We start from the raw sequence: 19740 nt of genomic DNA, 5'->3' as shown, positions 1-19740 counted from the left end.
GCATATACATATACATATATTAAAATTATAATTTAAGCATTAACGTAGAAAAAATGAAATACAACATGGAATAAATGTTATGTAAGCTTATTATTAAGTCAAAATTTCTCAGTGACTTATTATACATACATACATAAATATATTAAAAGTTTGTTTTTACTAAGAAAATCTTTAAAGCACATTAACTGTAATTTATTATTTATTTTTATTCCCATAGGTAGCAATATTTCTAAAGGTCATATTCTTGATATTCATATTTCTGACAACGTAGAATCCCATCTCAACTTATTTTTTCCTAATTGGTTTTCTTTTGCGCGTATTCGCACTACCCTCGAAAAACACACAAGTATAACTCTACGAGAAAACCCAGCTACTTGTTCTCGTATTTATTTTCGTCAAAATCAACTCATCCGAATTGTTTTGTATTGCGTTGAAATTACCACGTTAATAAATGATGACAAGGGCTGGGAGAACCTAAGACGCTCGCTAACTCACTCTCCCCCAACGGCGCCGGTTGGTTCCGTTTTTCACGGTATATTTAATCCACGATTCGGTAATATTGCTTCCAGGAATTTATGGATAAACGTAAACTCGGCGCGCTTGGCAAATTCTCGACGGAAACTTTCGATACCGTATTTATTCAATTGGAAACGTTCTGCAATGTTTGCATAAACAAAAAAATACTTAAGCGCAACCCTCAATTATCTAGCAACAAATATCTATATATCTATATACGAGTGATATTGAAAAAGTACACATTTTTTTTAGTGCTTATTATTTATTTTCACAATGAGTCTAGAACGAGTATATTAAATCTAAAGTAAGAAATAAGACACAGGAATTTTTTTATCGTAATATCGTTAAATATTTTTTGTACTGATTTGTGAAATGCTATTTAACGTAAGAGCTAATTTATGCCGTCAATTATATCAAAGTAAGACGCTGAAATTAAAATGAGCCAGACATTACCGTATGAACAATTTAAAGCAATTCAATAAGTTAATGGCGCCTTCGTTTGTTGTATGATGAAACACAGAGAGGCCTACAAATTCTTTATAAAACGAGATAAAGAACATTGTACGAGGTCAAAGTGCACGAGCTTACACGAGTATCCTCCATAAATGTTTTGACCTAATTTAATAATTTTACCTGGAGAAAATACGAAAAATTGTATGTTAAGCTAGCTGTTAATTTTTCCATGGGTATTATACAACATTAAAACGATTATAGTTTATAAAGTTAGATATATATTTTAATATTTTATGAATTCAAGCAATCAATTTAAAAAAAATTATATATAGGTGTACAACATGTTTTTTGGGCTAATAAAAAATATAACTTGGATTCCGTTCCAAATATAGACATATTCATCATACATTTATAAAAGTTACTTCGTATTTAATTAATATTTTTGTATTTTACAGCCTCGCCGGTGCCGACCGTGCCTCACTTCTCGGACGGAAGCTGGCTGTCGCTTCCGGCCCTTAGGGGAGCCTACAAAAGGGTGCATCTGCACATGGAGTTTAGGCCCACGTCTAGCGATGGCTTGCTGCTACTCACCGGAGAGAGGGCTGATATGACCGGAGATTATCTGGTCCTGCTGCTGCGCCGAGGATACGTCGAGCTTATGTGAGTAGATATCATAGTATATAAATAGTTGCTTTGACCAAAAATCTATAAGAATGTATTAGATCATAAAATATATTTCGGACTTTTTGAAAACAGTACTTAACTTATTTATAGCTCAGTTTTCCGCTCAACATTTATCATGAAAATTGTTTTATTTATGTCTTTTAATTTTTTAAATTTTGTAGTGTTCTATATAAGATTCGTATACAAAACACAGAACTTCTTGCTAATATATTTATTCATTCATTTATTTTTGGCCCATCAACCCAAGATGGGTCTTCGCCTCCTCCAAGATTTTCCCCAGCTCTTCTGGTCCTGCGCCAGGATTTTCTAGTTGTTGGCTCCGGCAGCAGTAGCATATTTCATTACGTCATCTCCAACCAGTCTTGGTATTCTTGCCTATCTTCGACCATTTGGTTTATTATATAGCAGTTGTCTTGGCGGTTATATCGAGTTCATTCGTGGCCGGCCTTGATACGACACTCATTGCCCTTCTTTATGGCTCCATATATCCTGCGAAGCACCTTCATCTAGAATGTATCAAATAGCCGTTCGTCAGTCTTGATAAATGTTTAGCTATTATAGTTTTATAGACTTATAGTTTTGTGCGGCAAAATAGCGTTCGTGATTTTTATATCAATCTAAAATTTCTAGTCGTTTTAATCTCATTACCGAGTTTCTTAATGTGTAATTATTTATTTGGATGTCCACAGTATACTGGTTTTCTGAGATCATAACTGTTTTGTTTATATATTTTGTTTTTCCCTCATTAATCTTAAGCTTCATTTTTCAAGCTGATGATTAAATGACATGTTTTGATTTTGAAACTATGTCAATATCATCAGCATAGGCAAAGATTTAAATTGATTATTTATGTATATATATATACTAACAAACAGTTATATCTTATTTGGTATCTCTGATAACCCTTTCCAGGGCAATATGTTAAATATAATTACAAAAATGAATAAACATTTTTTTTATTGTAATATATATTTTTATAGCATATAAAACGATTTAAAAATGAATTATATGGCTTCATAAAATATATTAAAAATGCAAATTGTTGTTTAGCGAAATTATAATAATTTGTTTAAAAATTATATAAATTATCAATTAGGTTTCATATAAAATGATTACTTTTGTTCATTTTATGCACAACATACGAGTTTATTATATTAACTGCAAATTCAATAAACACAAGTTTCAAGTTTTCGAAGTTCTTTGTGTTTTAGAAATGGTGTTCATTTACATATATAATTTCACCCGCATTTTGTTTTAAGGGTACTCCTTGATTTATTTAACATTTTTTTTATTATTGCATAATAAAAGCTATTAAAACTGTTATCTAACGAAAATTTATTCCCATTTATTTTCCAGTTTTGCTTTAAATAAATAGCTACAACTATTAAGATGTTACATTTTTATTGAACATAGAATATAACGAAGCTTTCGAGTTTGTAATGAAATTATAGTATTTTTTTTTACAAATTGTTTTGCTAGTATATACATATGTATGTATATGGTTTTTTTGTTATAGTCACTTTTATTATTTGTAATGTACTCTTTTGTGTATTTATAATGCACTAACAATATTTTCCTGCAATAATTAATTATTACATTGGTTATTAAGTAAGATGCTGTTTTTTTAAAACAATGCTGTTTCAGCATACTATTCGTATAAATGCTAATTAATTATTTATTATTTCCATTAAAAAACTTATTTAATAAAAATACTTTACCGAAATATAAATATATCTTTGCTAATTGCCACGTTCGATTCAAAGATTGTTGCTAATTATCTTGATTGGTTGATTTTTTATTTATACAGTATGTTAAGGCTAAATGATTGACGCTCGTTTAAGCCTTCGCAGTGATATTTGGTTCAAAATATAGGATCAATAAGTTATTCACATTCTAAAAGTAGTCCAAAAGAGGAAGTTTCAACACCTACGTAAATTGACATACATATGTTCAAAAATGTTCAAAACTAAAACTTCAGAGCAAAACCACTAGTGTAGCATGGATCAAATTGATGACTAAAAAGGAATAGTATTTATAAACTTTTAAATTGAATTCGCCTACCACGTCAATGGTGTAACGTTAGACGCCAACCACCACCGCTCTTCTAGACATATGTACACCAAAGTGTCAAGACGATGTCAAACGTCACCGAGTGAATGTCACTCGAGACAACTTTTGTGACAGACGTTATAAGCGCGAGCTATCAGTCAGAACAAACCTACGCGGCTTTCATTCAAGTTTACCCCTTGATGAAAGGACGCCTTTTATAATTTTCACTGTTAAGTTTCAATAACTCGATCGATTCCGACCAAAATGGGGGTGAGGTTTGTTACACGAGAGTTTAGTCGTCGGAGAAACGTGACTCGGTTACCTTACAACAAAGGAAATGTGTTATTGTGTCGGGTTTTAATTGAGTGTCGACGTGGAGTGTAATTAACTTTTTTTGTCGGATTGTAACTTGCGTTGAGTCAAGGCAGCTTTTTCTTACTGATCGTTTTCTTGTTGGCGGGTATTACCGCTACACGATTTTTATAAAATTGTATCAATACAATGGGTGTAATATACTTACACTATTGCCTTTGCTAATGAATTATCCCATGATTACCGTGTCATTATTATTCTAGGTATTTTCATTTTATTTGTCATAGTCAATAGCTAACACTTCAATTGACTGGCCTCGAGTTGAAAGCTGAAAAAATACTAAGTTAATTGATCCTAATAGTGCCGGTTGCTGACCTAAAAAAAGGTCGTCCGCGAAAATTGTAAAGGTTCACATAAAATAAATTGCCGGGTGGCGTAATGGGGGAACGTTGCTTTATATAAAGGGCGATACATGAATATTACTACAAAAAACGTGAATATGGTATTAGTTTTTTTCCACAATAATTACAACTAAGTTTTTAACGAATCAGATTAAAAAATAATTGTATCTCCAATTAATAATTTTTGAAGAAGATTATGATAATTTTGTAGAATGCTATTTAAATTGAGTCACCGCAATTTGATGCCAAAAAATATGGTAAAAGCAGAAGTAAAATAAGTATTATTTTATTTTGCGGTGGCTTGCATTAATGTCTTTGTAAATAACATCTAATTATATCCTTAATATTGTGAGTAATTTTTGAATTCCGTTAACCTGTTATCTTTCGTTAGGCACATGCTGTGTTTTGTATCACATAGCACATGTAAATATTATGTAATTAATTATTATGTTTATTAATAAGTTAATATGTTTTACAAGCTACTTGCGCATTTTAATTTCCTTGTTTTGTGTGTTTATGTTTGATCCTAATAGTTAATACTTCGTATAGGTGTGGTCTTATTTATACTTAATCAGTCATTAATTATAAGTCAATTAGTTCCGCTTCTTTAATCTAGATTATTCGGTTATATCATCCGCATCCAACCCCTGATAATAAGTTTGTGGGTTAGCAACTATTATAATATTATAGTGGGCAATTCTCTTCCTTGTTTAACCTTAGATTTTATCTTAAAATTCCTGAAAAGCTCATTTACCACTCACGGTTGCTTTAGGTTTCGATTTAGAGATTTCCAACACAAACGTCATCAAAACTTTGTTCTATTGTTTGTATCAAGAGGTTTATTTTCTGTAAGACAAAGTTTTTTTTTATTTAATTTGTCAATGAATAATTAAGAAATGAAGGTGCATCTGTAGAATTTAATTGTTTTCAAAGCGGGTTGAATTTTGGATTTCAGACTTCGAGCGAAGAGAGAAGCGGCTTCTACGATCTTTGATAGTCGAACATTAGGTCAGCTTCCTCTTGATTTAAAGTCTTTGAATTCCGGATGCTTTGAATTACAAAGTGCATGCTTAAGTGTAAATGCCAGTCGAAAAAGTCTGAAAAAATATCAGATTTTTTGATTGCCAGTGTTCATTTATATTCATGGCTCTTTATATAGTAGATTTTTACTAAGACGAGCAATTAAAAAATTGTGGAAAATTTATTTTGTAGCAAAAAAATTGCCAATTTGGAGAGCGAATCCGAATGCACGCGCTATATTTTCGTGACAAATAATTTAATTATTTATGATTTATGGTACCTTGTGACTGAGTCTATTAAAAGGTTTCTCACAGCTGCGTCCCATTTTAACGCTAATCCCTTGGCAAACTGTCTTTTATTTATATTTTAATAGCATGATCCCTCTAATTTTACGTAGAAAAATGATTTAATTTATGAACGCCTGTTTATAAATATAAAATAAATAGATCATTGTCATTTCTCTTATGATATGTGTATAATATATCTAATCTATGTTATATACACTATCCGCATTGACACTCAAGACATATACTATGTACTGTATATGCTTCATAAAATGTTTGAAAAAACTTCAAATGTCACATTTAAATCATAATTTCCTATAATTGAATTTTCTAAAGTGGTATTTAGTTTTTTGTCTTGCAAAAAAAATATATTTAAGAATCAAATCAAATTATCATTTAAAATTCATACTAAGTTGTTTTATATAATTTTGCACAAATAATATACAAATATTCGGTCGTAATTATTATATTATTAATTAAAAAAAATTATTCGTCGTTATTAATTAAAAAATGAGCAGTATAATTATTGATATTTTCTTTAACTTGCACTTATAAATATTATGGATTTGTATTCTAGATAGAATACACATGAAAATTCGCTAGCACTAAATTATGGGAGTACAGTGCGAAATTATAAGTGCTTTATTTTGCATATTACTTTGGTTAAATATAGTCTATGTGCAAACTATAAATACATTTATTTGTAGTATTGTACATATATTAACTAACTTTATTATTCAACCTTTGAATTACAAGTTCAAATTTGATATCACAAGGTTAATAGTTTGTGTATAATAATTGTCTGCAAACTTTCGACTATTATATCAATACGTTCACTATTCACACATCTTATTATATCAAAGTTTAATTTGGTATGATGTTATGTAACTAACTTCAAGTTCAAAAGTGATCTTAACTACTTACAATAAACTTGTATAGTATTAAAATATGATCAAACATGGCAACTTAACTATTTGCGTATTATATAATGCACAACTGTAGACAAATATAAAATAGTCAACAAAACAGCTGATTACAATAATAAAAATATTAATTGTTAGTAAATATCTGGTATTTTTATCTTTTATACTTAAATATAATCCATGGCTTAATAAATAAAATCAATAAAAACAGCATAGGCAATTCATTTTAATTAATTAGATAAAACAACATTTTTTACACAATAAATATATCGAATCAAAATTATTATTGTGTTGATAAATATCTCGTTTTGGCATCCAAATTCGAACCATCACTATCACAGGATGCTTCATAATCAAAATTAATCTCAGACCCCGAACCGTGCCACGATTAACTGAATATTAATAACTCAAACCTTAAACAATGGCTACGTGTGTAAGCAAACATATCCGCGCAATCCATTTTCATTTGCCGACACGAGAAGGACGTCCCGGATAAATGATGCAAGAAATACCCTTATAATCGTTAAAGCTGACCGAAAATTGGGCAAATAGCCCCCCGATACTGACCGCTCTAGGACCTTGCTTTGCCGTATAATAAAGCGATGATTAATTCATGGCCAGGCCGATGCATAAATAGCCCACCGATTTATAACAATAATAAATCGTGACCCGAAAGGGGACGAAATGAAAAAAGTTTTTCGTGTCTGTGACTTTTCGCCTTTGGATTCTTATAAGTCGGGATGAAAGTTCGGTAGTGTGAGAAAAATGGCATTAAGAGAACATGTTAACTAATATTATGTTGGAAATAAGTTAAAAACTTAATCTTAACTTTATTTAAATCATTAAAAACTGTATAATATAAATAATATCAAGCTACATTTATTCAACAGCAGATAAAAAAAAACTTTGTAGTTGAGTAATTACTAATGTTTTTATGAATTTCAGTGCTGTAAACTAGCGAAATTATTATTTTACAAATTTATAGTTATTAATTACATTTTTATTAAGTAATATTTTCCGTATACGTATATATATTATATTATTATATCAAAGAGTCTCTTTGTACTTTCTTTATGTACTATAATGAAAATAGCCTAACCCGACTCTATATATACATATATATATATATACATAATATGCGTATTTCTTGTATAAAGTATAGCAATTCCTTTTTGTGAGGATTAAATTGAAAACGCTGAAACGAGACAATTTTGCGTGGTCATTGTAGCCACTGAACGAATGACACTTTTGTGTGAAATGGGTCTTATTTGGTTAGGGAAACTTTAAAGTAAAAAAGTAAAACTACGCAGTACATCTACTTTGGTTCATGTTTAATTTATTTAGGTGAATCTTGATTTTGTTTATAAAACTATCGTTTTGTTCTTAGTTATTTGGTATATTTCAATGTTTTTTGTTGCTCATATCGTGAAATTGAATTTACTTTGTGAGAAGTAATTACTGTTTTAATGGCAAATTCAGAATTAAAATACAGAATAAATGCAAATCACATAAGTATGTGTTGAATTCCTTCACAATTATTTGCATTCCATTGCAGTTTTGGTTGATCCGAATTTAACTTTGAGGGTTAATTTGTGCTGTGGTAATTTCAGTTTAGAGAATTGAACAGCTTAACTTGTGCTGAAAGCTATTTATCTGTTCATTATCTTGTCAATTGAGCAAAATTAACGTGACACAACTACCATAATATTTCGAACTAAAAAAATATTTATTTAATTTTTTTAGGTCATTAATATTAGGATGTCAGTTTATATTACGATCCAAAAAAGAAGTATGAAAATTGGTAATAAAAATAATTAATTTCTTAAACATTACCTTTACATTAAAAATTATAAAAAAACACAGGAAATATAGATGCCTAAATATATTAATACTATGAGTTAAGTATTCTTATTTTTAACAATTTAATTCAGAAATTTAGCTCAAAATAGCGATATAAATAATTATTAGCAATTTAAGCAGCAATCCAATCTAAAGACTATCGCAGTGCATTAAACTGATTTGCACATACTTCCGTTTGAGTTTTCTAGAGTTAAAAAAAATGTTCTCATGAAACTGTAAAAGCCTTCGGGGAATTTCTCAGTAGAATAGAAGAGGCGGCACTCTGGAATTTATGTATATATTTTTTGAAGCATTCAAAAGGAACTTTTCAAGATCGCGAAACTTCCCCTTTCTTACAATCCGACAAGATTGTTGGAAAAGCGTTGAACAAATGTTTTATTTTTTTTATGAATATAAAGTGTGATTTATTTCTTAATTTTTCATTGTATCGTTATGTTTGATGTTATCAAATTTTCCGTCCTTATTTTGTTTTTCTTTACGCACACTTAAATAAAAGTTTTCCAGAAGGGACGTTTACCGTCATAAATATTTATAAATTAACTTTCCTCTTACGCCGAACTAAGGCTAAAGAAACGGATCGATTTACCACAGCTTCGTATTTTTTGCTGTCACTTTCTAGACAAATTCTAATGTAGTTCATTAACATCGGAGATTCATGTTGTGCTAAAACAAACTTTAACGAATGAGCTTGCAAACTTTGTTTAATGACAGTGCTTAGAGTGCGAAAGCAGCGTGGGACTAATTTACTAATATGCACGAACACACATACAATTAAATGCATTGGGATATATTATCGTGCTATTTTGATCTTTCACTATTAATTAATGCTAATATTTCATCAATAGTGAATAATTTTAATGTAATAAAATAATTTTTACTATTTGATACAGTTTTGTCATTTTAAATGTGGATCGAAAATATTCGCAAAAATAATATTTTTCGTTATAAAACATGTTTAATATAAAAATTGTTTTTACAAATAATTTTTACGCAACGATATCTAGGTACAAAATATGTAAAATAAATTACAATACATTCTAACTAGATAAGGAGCTCGCTTACATTCGCATTGCATAAAACCCACTCGGCAGGTGTTTCTTGCTACTAGTAGATAAACTCACTCTTGAATGGGTCACATGTGTCATATACATAGCAATAAGTAATGTTGTATTAATAAATAAGTAACAGGTTACCTGTGTATCTATAAGTCTATAGTTACACATCAGTAGTAATTGTCTATCAGTATCTAGAGACTTGTGATCGTTTTTCAAACGCAAGTGCTTGCCACCTATCGTAGTCGTTGAACGACGATGCATATTTAACATTATAATATAGATTATATCAGTACGTCTTTGACTTAAATGTTTTTTCACAAAAACGACTTTATCTCTAATACGCCTTTAAACTCACTTATTGACTTTAGCAAGATATTTTCGAGTATTAAGCTATTAAAAACTTTTCTCTGACGCTTTATATTGATATAAACGTTTCGATTTTGGGATTACCGATATTGACAAATTCACTGGGTTGCGTAACGAGAGCGTGTATTGTCTTAACGGTCGGTCATGCGAAATGACTGCATCACGGTAAAGTTCGTTGGAATCGTAATGAGATCAAAACTAAATTTACCAACTTTGTACGAATCCTCTTAGTGACATAGTAAAGATGGCGCTGAATACGCGGATCAGAATATAAATCGAAGTGTGCCATTGTTTGTTCTTAGAGAAAATCCCGACTAGTTTCAATAACTCAATCAATATCAACGTCGTTGATTAAGTACATAGATTTGTTTGCACTTAAACTCAAAAGATTGAATGTTCTAAACTTGGTTAATCTATTTTTATTGATTGATTCCATTAAGTCAATTAAATATCCATTAACGAGTATTGTTACTGCAGCTTTAATCGATATGATTTTGATAGATAAATTCTAGTTTATAAATCTGGTTGTATTAATTAACTTAATATGATTGATAGAGTGAATAATTTAGTATTGTGAATCATTTTCTATTAAAGCAAACTTTGATACTCTAATTGAAATTGTGTATTAATTGAGTTATATAACTCAATCAATAGAGTATTTAACTTGCTTCAACATTCATTATGAATGTTTAAACTTTCAACAATATCAAACATCAATTAGGTACATTGAAAACTTGAATGCTCTAAGGATTTACTTTTTTTGTATTACAACTTAAATGGTAGCTGTTGAAAAAAATATAATAAACGTTTAAAGTAACTTGTTTCAATTAGTATTATGTATTTAATTTCTATAAAATATCTTACAATTAAGCACATCAAAGAATTATTAAATATACTTTAAAATTTTAATTTTAAAAGCTTTCATATCACATATTTTTTTTATTTTTCATCTTATTAATGAGACATTCATCATTATATTTTAATTTATTATTTTATTAAAAAATACATAAGTATTACGAATAATTTATTACTGGTTAAAATTTGCAGGAGTTCTTGTTAATATAATATCAAAATTAATAATAATAATAATTTATTTTAATTAATTCCGATCGATCCTGCGGATTACGTTTCGTAGATTTTCCTAATCCCTCAGATAAATCTTGAGAAATAATTAAATTTTCCATGGGTTGCTTTGTATTAATGTTGCAATTAGTGTGGAGAATAAAAATACAATTAAATAATTAAAATATTTATATATATATATTAAATAATATTTAATTAATTTATAGTATGTACATATACTACATAATTAAATATGTAAGCTACTTAAATATACTGATTTATTTTATAACATCAAAAAGTATATTTATTATTTTATATTAGTTGTAAGTTACTATAAATCGCATCACAGATTTGTCAAATAGCGAGTATTTCAGTTTCTAATCTTATAGAAAAGCCACAAAAATACTTGACAAGCTTTTTTAAATTTTTAAATAATAAGGTGCATAATCTTCCAAGCACTTTCTAAGACTCCAGAATAATGGACAATATTGTGTGCTGAATTTTATTATTATACATCTTAGTCTGCTGCAGTTGATTCTGATGTCAATACTTGGTGTATCATATTTGGTCCAAAATAGTCTGATTCGGAACTTTCTAGTTCATTTGTACACTTTCTGGAGAGGCAGACATACATTATTATACTGAACTTTTATTTATTAATGAATTTTAATGGGATTTGCCGCTATCCTGCGCAAAATCGTTGCTATAATTTGTTCGTCTTGCACGCCTTAGTGACGTCCTGATTCGTATTGCTACCATACAAAGTATCTGTAACACGTTTGTAACTAATTTGTAAAACTATAAAGCGATGTTTTGCTGTCCTGATATTTGAGTCAGGGGGCATATTTTGTTAAGACAAAGTTTGGTATTTCATTTCGTTGTGCAACAACGTCTATTTTAAAGCTCTGATTCTGGACGTCGATCTGAACCAGGGGACGAGAAGAGAGAAGCGGCAGCTTCTGCGATCTTCGCTGGTCTGAAGTTGGGTTGGCCTCTTTTTGGTGCCAGTCCAAGTTGAAGTGCTCTTAAAGTTGATACCTTGAACTCTAATGTGAATGTTCAAGTGTTCTGAAAACGGCTCAAAGGAAAGTGTCTGAAAGAAAGTGATTCTTGTTTACTTGCTTTGCCGAATTTATATTGATAGCCTCCTCTATTTGAGATTTTTGGTGAGACGATCAATTAAAAAATGTTATTTTTTAAATTGCCCTTAGTTGCAAGGGCAGATTAGGAGCGGCCATTTCAAGGGAAACCCCGAATGTACGCGTTATCTTTTCTCAATGCGACGGATATCATTTTTGATTTATGACGGGTACCTTATGATTTGAGCTGTTTTTAGATTGATATGAAAATTATTTATATATCACTGGTCTTTGTTATGCTTAAATAGCATGATTTAATCATTTTAATTGTGAATAGGGAAGTCGTTCAATTGATAAACTAGCTAGAATTTATTAGTGGTTTCGCCTCTTCACTCATCAAAATCGCTGCTATACTTAGATGCGTCTTACAAATTCGGTGTTCATTTGAAGCTATATAACTTAGTAAACCATTCCTAATTCATGTTGCCGTTATTAAAATGTGTAGCACTTCTAATGATTTGTAGAGAAATGAAGCATTGCTTCATCAAATTATTCCCCTCAGATTGCTTTTATAACCTAAAATTTTGTCATATATTTAAAATCTCTTTTCCTCTAGTTATCTTAAAATATAATAACTACAACCATTCATTACAGGCAGCTCTTGACATTTGCACATTATCCAAAATTATTGTAGATGGAGAATATTCTCTTAGCCAAATATTCAATGTAAACGAGACGGGTTTATTTTGGAAAAAAACTCTTAATCCTACATTCTTATCAATGGAAGAATCAGTTGCCCCTGAAAATAAACATTTTAAAAACCAATTGACAATGCTTCTTGGTGAAAACATAGTTGGTGATTTAAAATTGAAACTCATATTAGTTTATCAAGCAGAAAATCCTAGAACATTGAAAGCGAAAGGTCAAGAATTGTTTTAAGTCGTTTAGAAATCAAATAAAAAAGCCTCTGTTACTGTGTTAATATTTAAAGATTGGTTCACTTTTCATTTCGTATACCAAAATCTTTGCAAAATTTATATCCGTTGTATTTCTTTCTTCCAATACTACCTGCCTCATACAGCTCATGGACCAAACAGTGATAGCTATGTTTAAACGATATTATATGAAGAAAATAATGAATCAGGACATCAAGGCTGGGAAAGTGGGCCTACATTAAGATTTTTGGAAGAACTACTATAATATATGGAATGAATTAAAAAAATCAACAATAAGAGATTCCTGGAAACAATTATGTCTTCAAATGAGTGATTTTATAAATTTTGAAGAAACTCCGGAAACTATCTCATATGAAATACCCTAATAAATAAACTAAATTTGGACGTCTACAACGAATATGTTAATGAGCTTATTGAATCTCACTCAGTACCCCTGTCAAATGAATACTTAATTGAGCAACAAGTGTTAAATGAAATACACAATGAAAGTAAAGAAGAAGAAGCTAATTAACAAGACTTGGACAATCAAAAATATGAATAAAGCCTTTATGCATCTTGAAAACTTTTTAACTATCATGGAAGTATGTGATCTCAAAGAAGAACGTACATACATATGTTTATCTCAGTACGTTGGGTATTGAGAAAGAGAGCATGTTATAGAACTTTTTATCAAGAAAAGAAAAAAAAGATGGTATTCAACTAACTCTTGACAAGTTTATAAATAAAACATATGTAGCACATAAAAACGCGCCTCATTAACTTAATTATATATATATTGATAAATAAATATTTTTAACTATTTTACATGCCTCTACTTTCGAACATTCACATTTTCAAGAACCAATTATGTGCAAAAGTCGAGGGCTGTCTGTATTTTGACTTCAAAAACCACCAAAAAATCATCTGATATATTTAAATTTATTTTTTATAATTATCGCGAAATCGCATCGTGAAATGAAGCGAGAATGCTTTGTATCGTAAAATTTAGGATATGTTAAATTTTTAATTTCGGGAAGGACGCGCACAAGGAACGTAGTAACGCTGACATAGAATGACAATTTTCTCACAAATGAGAAACACGGAGGAGCTCCGAGAGAACGTGACTAAACGTTAATTCGTTATATAAGAAGCGTGTCCTATGCTTCCTCGAATGGAATAGACTCACATACACACATATAAATGAACATGTGACAATGTCGTTATAAAAGCATTTTAACTAAACTGACATATATTTTTGATTATCTAAATCTTCTGGTAATACGTTAATTAAAAGTTAGTGGGGTATTTTTTTTGGTTAGAAAATTCTTCGGCGCATATATAATATTTGAATGTAACGTTATTTAAATCTAGTGTTTTAACTTTAATGAACTTAGAAAAGAGGTGATATAATTAATCCATATAGTATGAATATAAAATATATTTTAATACTTCTATAATGAATTCCAATCCTTTATGTAAATTTTATTTTATCTTAAATATTATTTTACATATTTTAATAGTATACTCACGTTTTTACATTTGAATATTTATAATAGAACCACAAATCGTATTTAATTAACGTTTTCAAGCTTAAGCACATAAACATTAATTATCATAACGCACGGGGGAAACACTCATCGTTTCTCCCATATATAGGAATTTTAAGGTTGTGTGTATGCAATATGAATAACATAATGCGCTGATGTATTTCGCATAAAACAGAGACAGTAAGTTATTAATTATCGCTTAATCGAGGCGATAATTTCGCGAAGAAGACCCTCGGGTGTCGTCAAATGCGTCGACAAGACGCCCATAATGTTGAGTACACGAGCACTAAAAACAAATTTATAGTTGATAAACGTAGCACTACGATTCACTATAAAGCAATGTGCCTATGTATGTATGTACTATATATTATAGTATCGTCATAAAACGTGATACGACAAACAATTTTATACGTATGGGGGAATGGACATTCTTAATCAAAAAATGTTTGAAGAAATTTATATTATATTCATGTGATTGTAATGATTTATTATTTATATATTTTTATGTGTAATTATAAAAAAAGAATAATAATAAACTGTAAAATAGTTAGAGAAGAAAATTAAAAATTCTTATCAAATGCGGGAATATTCGTATTTTTAAAAGAAAAGTCTATTAAAAGTTTTTCTACTAAATGATGACTCTCGAGTTTTAGGGTTTTTTAAATATTATATTTAAAACTCTCACAAGACTTTAAAAATAAACAAGTTATCTATTAGTTCTTCATCATCATTTTGGTTTTCTTCAGTAACACAGTACAATTGAACAAGTACACCGAGTGGCGAGTGATGTGAAGTATCGTACAGCTGCATTTTTAGACACCAGTCAGGCGTTCGACAAAGTGTGGCATGAGAGGCTACAATATAATCTCAAAAATGCACTTCCCTATAATATGTATGGGATGCTTAAGTCATATCTGAGTGACAAAATCAAGTCAAATACCAGGATAAGGTGTCACCTCTTTATAAAATAAGATCGGGGGTGCCTCAAGGCAGTGCACTTGGGCCGATAATACCGCAGCATACCTACCAAGAACTAGCGAAACTTTTGTTGCTACATTTGCAGACGATACAGTCATTATGGCCTCATATGAATATCCAAACAAAGCATCTAGACTAATACAGGAACCTCAGAATAAAATTAAAAAATAGCTACAATTCTGGAGAATCAAGGCAAACGAGCAAGAATCTTTCCATGTGACATTTATCATGAAAAAGAACACATGCCCACTAGTCCAGTTTAATAATATTATATTATCACAAGCATATATTGGGGTTGCACAAGAACAGAAGAACACGTATATGGACCAAACGCAAGCAATTCGGATTTGCCGTAAGAAAATATATTAGCTACTAGAAAGAAACTCTCAGTTGTCAGCTGACAGTAAACTGCTCGTATACAAGGCCATTATAAAACCGATTTGGATGTACGGGATGCAAATATGGGCTCAGCAAGCAACTATAATATAGATATAATTCAAAGATATCAAAATAAAATGCTAAGGATGATATTGGATGCCATATGCTTTGTTCCAAATTCATACATTCACGGGATCTGAATATGGCAGTGGTGAAAGAAGAGATTTACAAGACAAACATAAAATATAAAGAAAGACTGATGAACAATCTTAATCAGCTTGCAAAGGATTTAACAAAAGTTCAATACAGGAAACGCTTGAAGGGGAAGGAAATCTTATAAATAAAGGCTAAAATGATATCTTCAATTGTGAAATAAATTGCTGATGGGCGTATCCCCCATCAGCAACACAGTTATTGGTTTTAGACGTAACATAATAATTTTAATTAAAAAATGGAAATAAAAAAATAATCGTTACATCATATTTTAGCTATACATTGATTGTAATAATACATTTATTATACCTAGTTGAAACATTAAATATACTTAGGTTTATTAAACTACCCTTATATTGAAACCAAATATTTTTAGTAAAAATCATATTTAAAAAGAAGCTAGAGTTAGAATTGCAGTATTTATAAAATATTTAGCATTTTTGCTAGTTACTAAATATATTTTTTTTAAATTAAATAAATTGATTTATATGTTAAATTACAGAATGATTAAAAATATCTTATTACTTATGTATATTTAAGTTTACAAGTTCATTATTAAACTATAAAATAATACAATTTTCACTTCATAATCTATCATAACAAATTTTAATAATAGCATAATAAAAGAAAATTGTCTTTATCTGAAAAACAAATAAAAATTTCTATATTTCATTTGGAATCCAACTGGCAAATTTTTGTGGTAGAAAAGTATAAAATTATTGTAAAAAATATCTAGATCTCATTTCTTATTGTTAACTTATTGATAAAATTACAGATCTTATTTAATATTACTATTTCAGTTTTTAGTATTTTTTTTATTTTCAAAATCACAGTATAAAAAATATTTTCTTCACAAAACAGTTTAGTCTTGTGCAATATTGATATGATGATGAGCAGAAATCAGAAACCCTGATTTCTGCCGGTGGCTCTTTTGGTAACCTCTCGTTTGGTCCACTGATCTCTCTTCGTCTCTCTGTCTTTCTTCTCTATCCAGGTGTGACTTAGTGGCAAGTGTTTTTTTTTCTTTCTTTTTAAAGCATATATCATAATGATATATCTGGCCATTGTAATGTAAAAAAAGTCTTTCATGACAGTCAGATTTGTAATAAAAAATAAAATAAACAGTAATCCAATACAGTTTTACTAAAATTCCACTGAAAATATTTTTTTACTTATAGTACACGTTCACTATAACATATACGTATGTATACTCATTTGAATAAATTTACTCACATCTTCTTAGGTTTTTTTTGTTGACATTTATACGTTAATGATCTGATCATTATTTATAAAGTGTTAAATGGTTCAGTTTTGACTATATTTACAATACGGAACTCATCTAAGCACAGTGATATAATTAATACGGTATTCATACATTAACGAGATTATTAAATGAGTACTTTTGCGCTCGCTCTGTAATTCCTTTCACCGAAATTGTTTACATGCATACATTTACATATACGAACATTCGTTTAAATTTCAATTGGGCTTATCTGACACTCGGCATCTATGAGACTATAGCAATAATGCGCCACCTCCTACAACAAAATAAAAACAAACAAACAACAAAACAATTTCCCGTATAGTCTTTTCGCGGAGCGATCCTTGTTTTTCATTTTCTTTTGTCTGCCCGTTCGTGTTAAATTACATTTTCGTTACATTTGAGAACCGGCCCTCGAATTGTCCCTTCGACATAGCAGTTGCGAAGGGCAAAGGCTTTCGAAAAATGGGCTATTTGTTCCGCTACCCGGGAAATCGCATTGGGCCATATATATTGGAAGGCTTTAGCCCAATATGGCTAAAATTGATCTATTCGCAGGGTTCACGCTGCTTCTCGAACTGTCACGCTTGTGCTTTTAATAAATTGGTACGTTTAATATTTCAATTAGTGTGTTGTTGTTGAACGCACAAACCCACCTGTGCGCTAATGTTGAATTAGTTAAATTGTTCTCGTTTATGCGCGTTACTTCGAATAACACAAAGGAGATATGTTAACTATAACGGCGTGTGTTCTCAGTTAAATTAATAATATCTACATATCTACGTGTTGTGTTTAATTATTTGAGATGTAATGTATTACTTGTTATTAAATTTGTGGAAAGATTTACTCAGATTGAAGAAAATATATTTTCAATAATTACATATTACATGTTTTATTTATTTAGTTCGTTTGTATTTTTGTGCAAGACCTGAGTGATACAAAATACAGAGCTATAAAAACATTTGTTTATTTTTAGAGATATCATATAATTTATATTGAGTTTATTGTATCAATTAACAACCCAAATAATTGATTTTCATTTTATAAACGACATCAATACTGTCAATGTATTGATCTCCGGTTCTTTTTTAATCATGCACGTTTCTTTTTCTGCTTGAAATTTACCAAAGCATCTAACCATGTAACCCCATCAATATATACAGAAGTTGGGAATTCAGTTTCTTCGTTTACATAAAAAAAAACATCACTGAACAAAACTCCAAATTGGTAGGGGCATTTTAAAAACACAAAAATCGCTGTGGTTTCAGTTGGGAAGTCATAAGTTCGACAGATTATTCGTGTTTTTTCAAAACAATTGGAGCTGATGTGGCGTAAGCATAATTTACAGTGAAATTATATATTTAATAAGGACATCTATAATAGTTTGTCAAATTACAATTATTGTTTATATGACAAACAATAGTTCTTGTGCAATACAAAAAAGACCGTCCAGATTTTATAATTGATTAATATACTATATTTGTATACCATCATTGATGTATCGCGATAGAAAAACTTTTGATGTCATTAAGGATATCGCTGATACTTTCGCAGAGTATTTGAATATCGTCTATAGTAAATGATCTTTAGCTTCCGATCGCAATGAAAACATAAATGATAAAAGTCTACATTTTCATATGGTATTATTTTGGGAAGCCCAAATTGCGTAGTTTTACTAGACTGGACTTCATTCAGAACCTTATATGGAAGGGCTGTTTACTTGTTTTCATTGCTTCCCTATGATACATTTTTAATTCAATTTGATTCGTGGATATTTACTCCGATCCACAAAAAGGGCGATAAATCGTGTATCAAAAACTTTAGACCTATTGCCGTTGCTTAAGCAATAGTCTGATTGTTTGATATAATTCTGTACAAATATATCCACAACCACTATTGGTAAGAACTAGTGGGACAAAAACACTGTTTTCGTCCACGTCGTTATACAACTACTTACCTCTTATGCCTTTTGAATGCGGTGACAAAATCTTTAGATTCTAAAATCCATGCCAATGTACATAATTAATATATACTGTCAAAAACCATTTAAAAAAGTTTGTCATGCGCTACTTTTTCAGAAGTTAAGCAACAGTTTCTATAATGTGAACTACGATGATTGTTGCTCATTCTGGAGTACCACATAAATTAAATTTGCGTCCTTTAATTTTTCTTCTTTTTAACAACGAAATACATACGGCAAATCAGAACTTAAACAAATTTATTTTTAAAGTATTCGTAAAATATTATTTTTTAAAGAATTCGTACAAATTTGAATTCACTTTCTTTACAAAAATATCAAAAGTCACTGTGGAGGTAGTCAATAGACAACCGGCTGTTTTTCGTTATTGACAATTGTCACTTTTA

The 19740-nt window shown here is 29.9% G+C and overlaps 1 protein-coding gene across 1 annotated transcript in view; it reads left to right on the top strand.

Moving 5' to 3' along the window:
* SP2353 (EGF like, fibronectin type III and laminin G domains protein pikachurin) overlaps positions 1-19740 on the top strand; it is a 185904-nt gene that overhangs the window by 78401 nt on the left and 87763 nt on the right. The window contains exon 6 of the mRNA XM_088188915.1: positions 1425-1629. Within this exon, the coding sequence (XP_088045041.1) occupies positions 1425-1629 (205 nt within the window). The remainder of the gene's footprint in view (positions 1-1424; positions 1630-19740) is intronic.

This window comes from Plectrocnemia conspersa, unplaced genomic scaffold (genome assembly GCF_051122295.1).
Source record: "Plectrocnemia conspersa isolate PC_06_02 unplaced genomic scaffold, ASM5112229v1 ptg000007l, whole genome shotgun sequence".
Classification (NCBI taxonomy): domain Eukaryota; kingdom Metazoa; phylum Arthropoda; class Insecta; order Trichoptera; family Polycentropodidae; genus Plectrocnemia; species Plectrocnemia conspersa.
The sequence above is the reverse complement of the archived record's forward strand: the minus strand, read 5'-3'. Positions and strand labels throughout refer to the sequence as shown.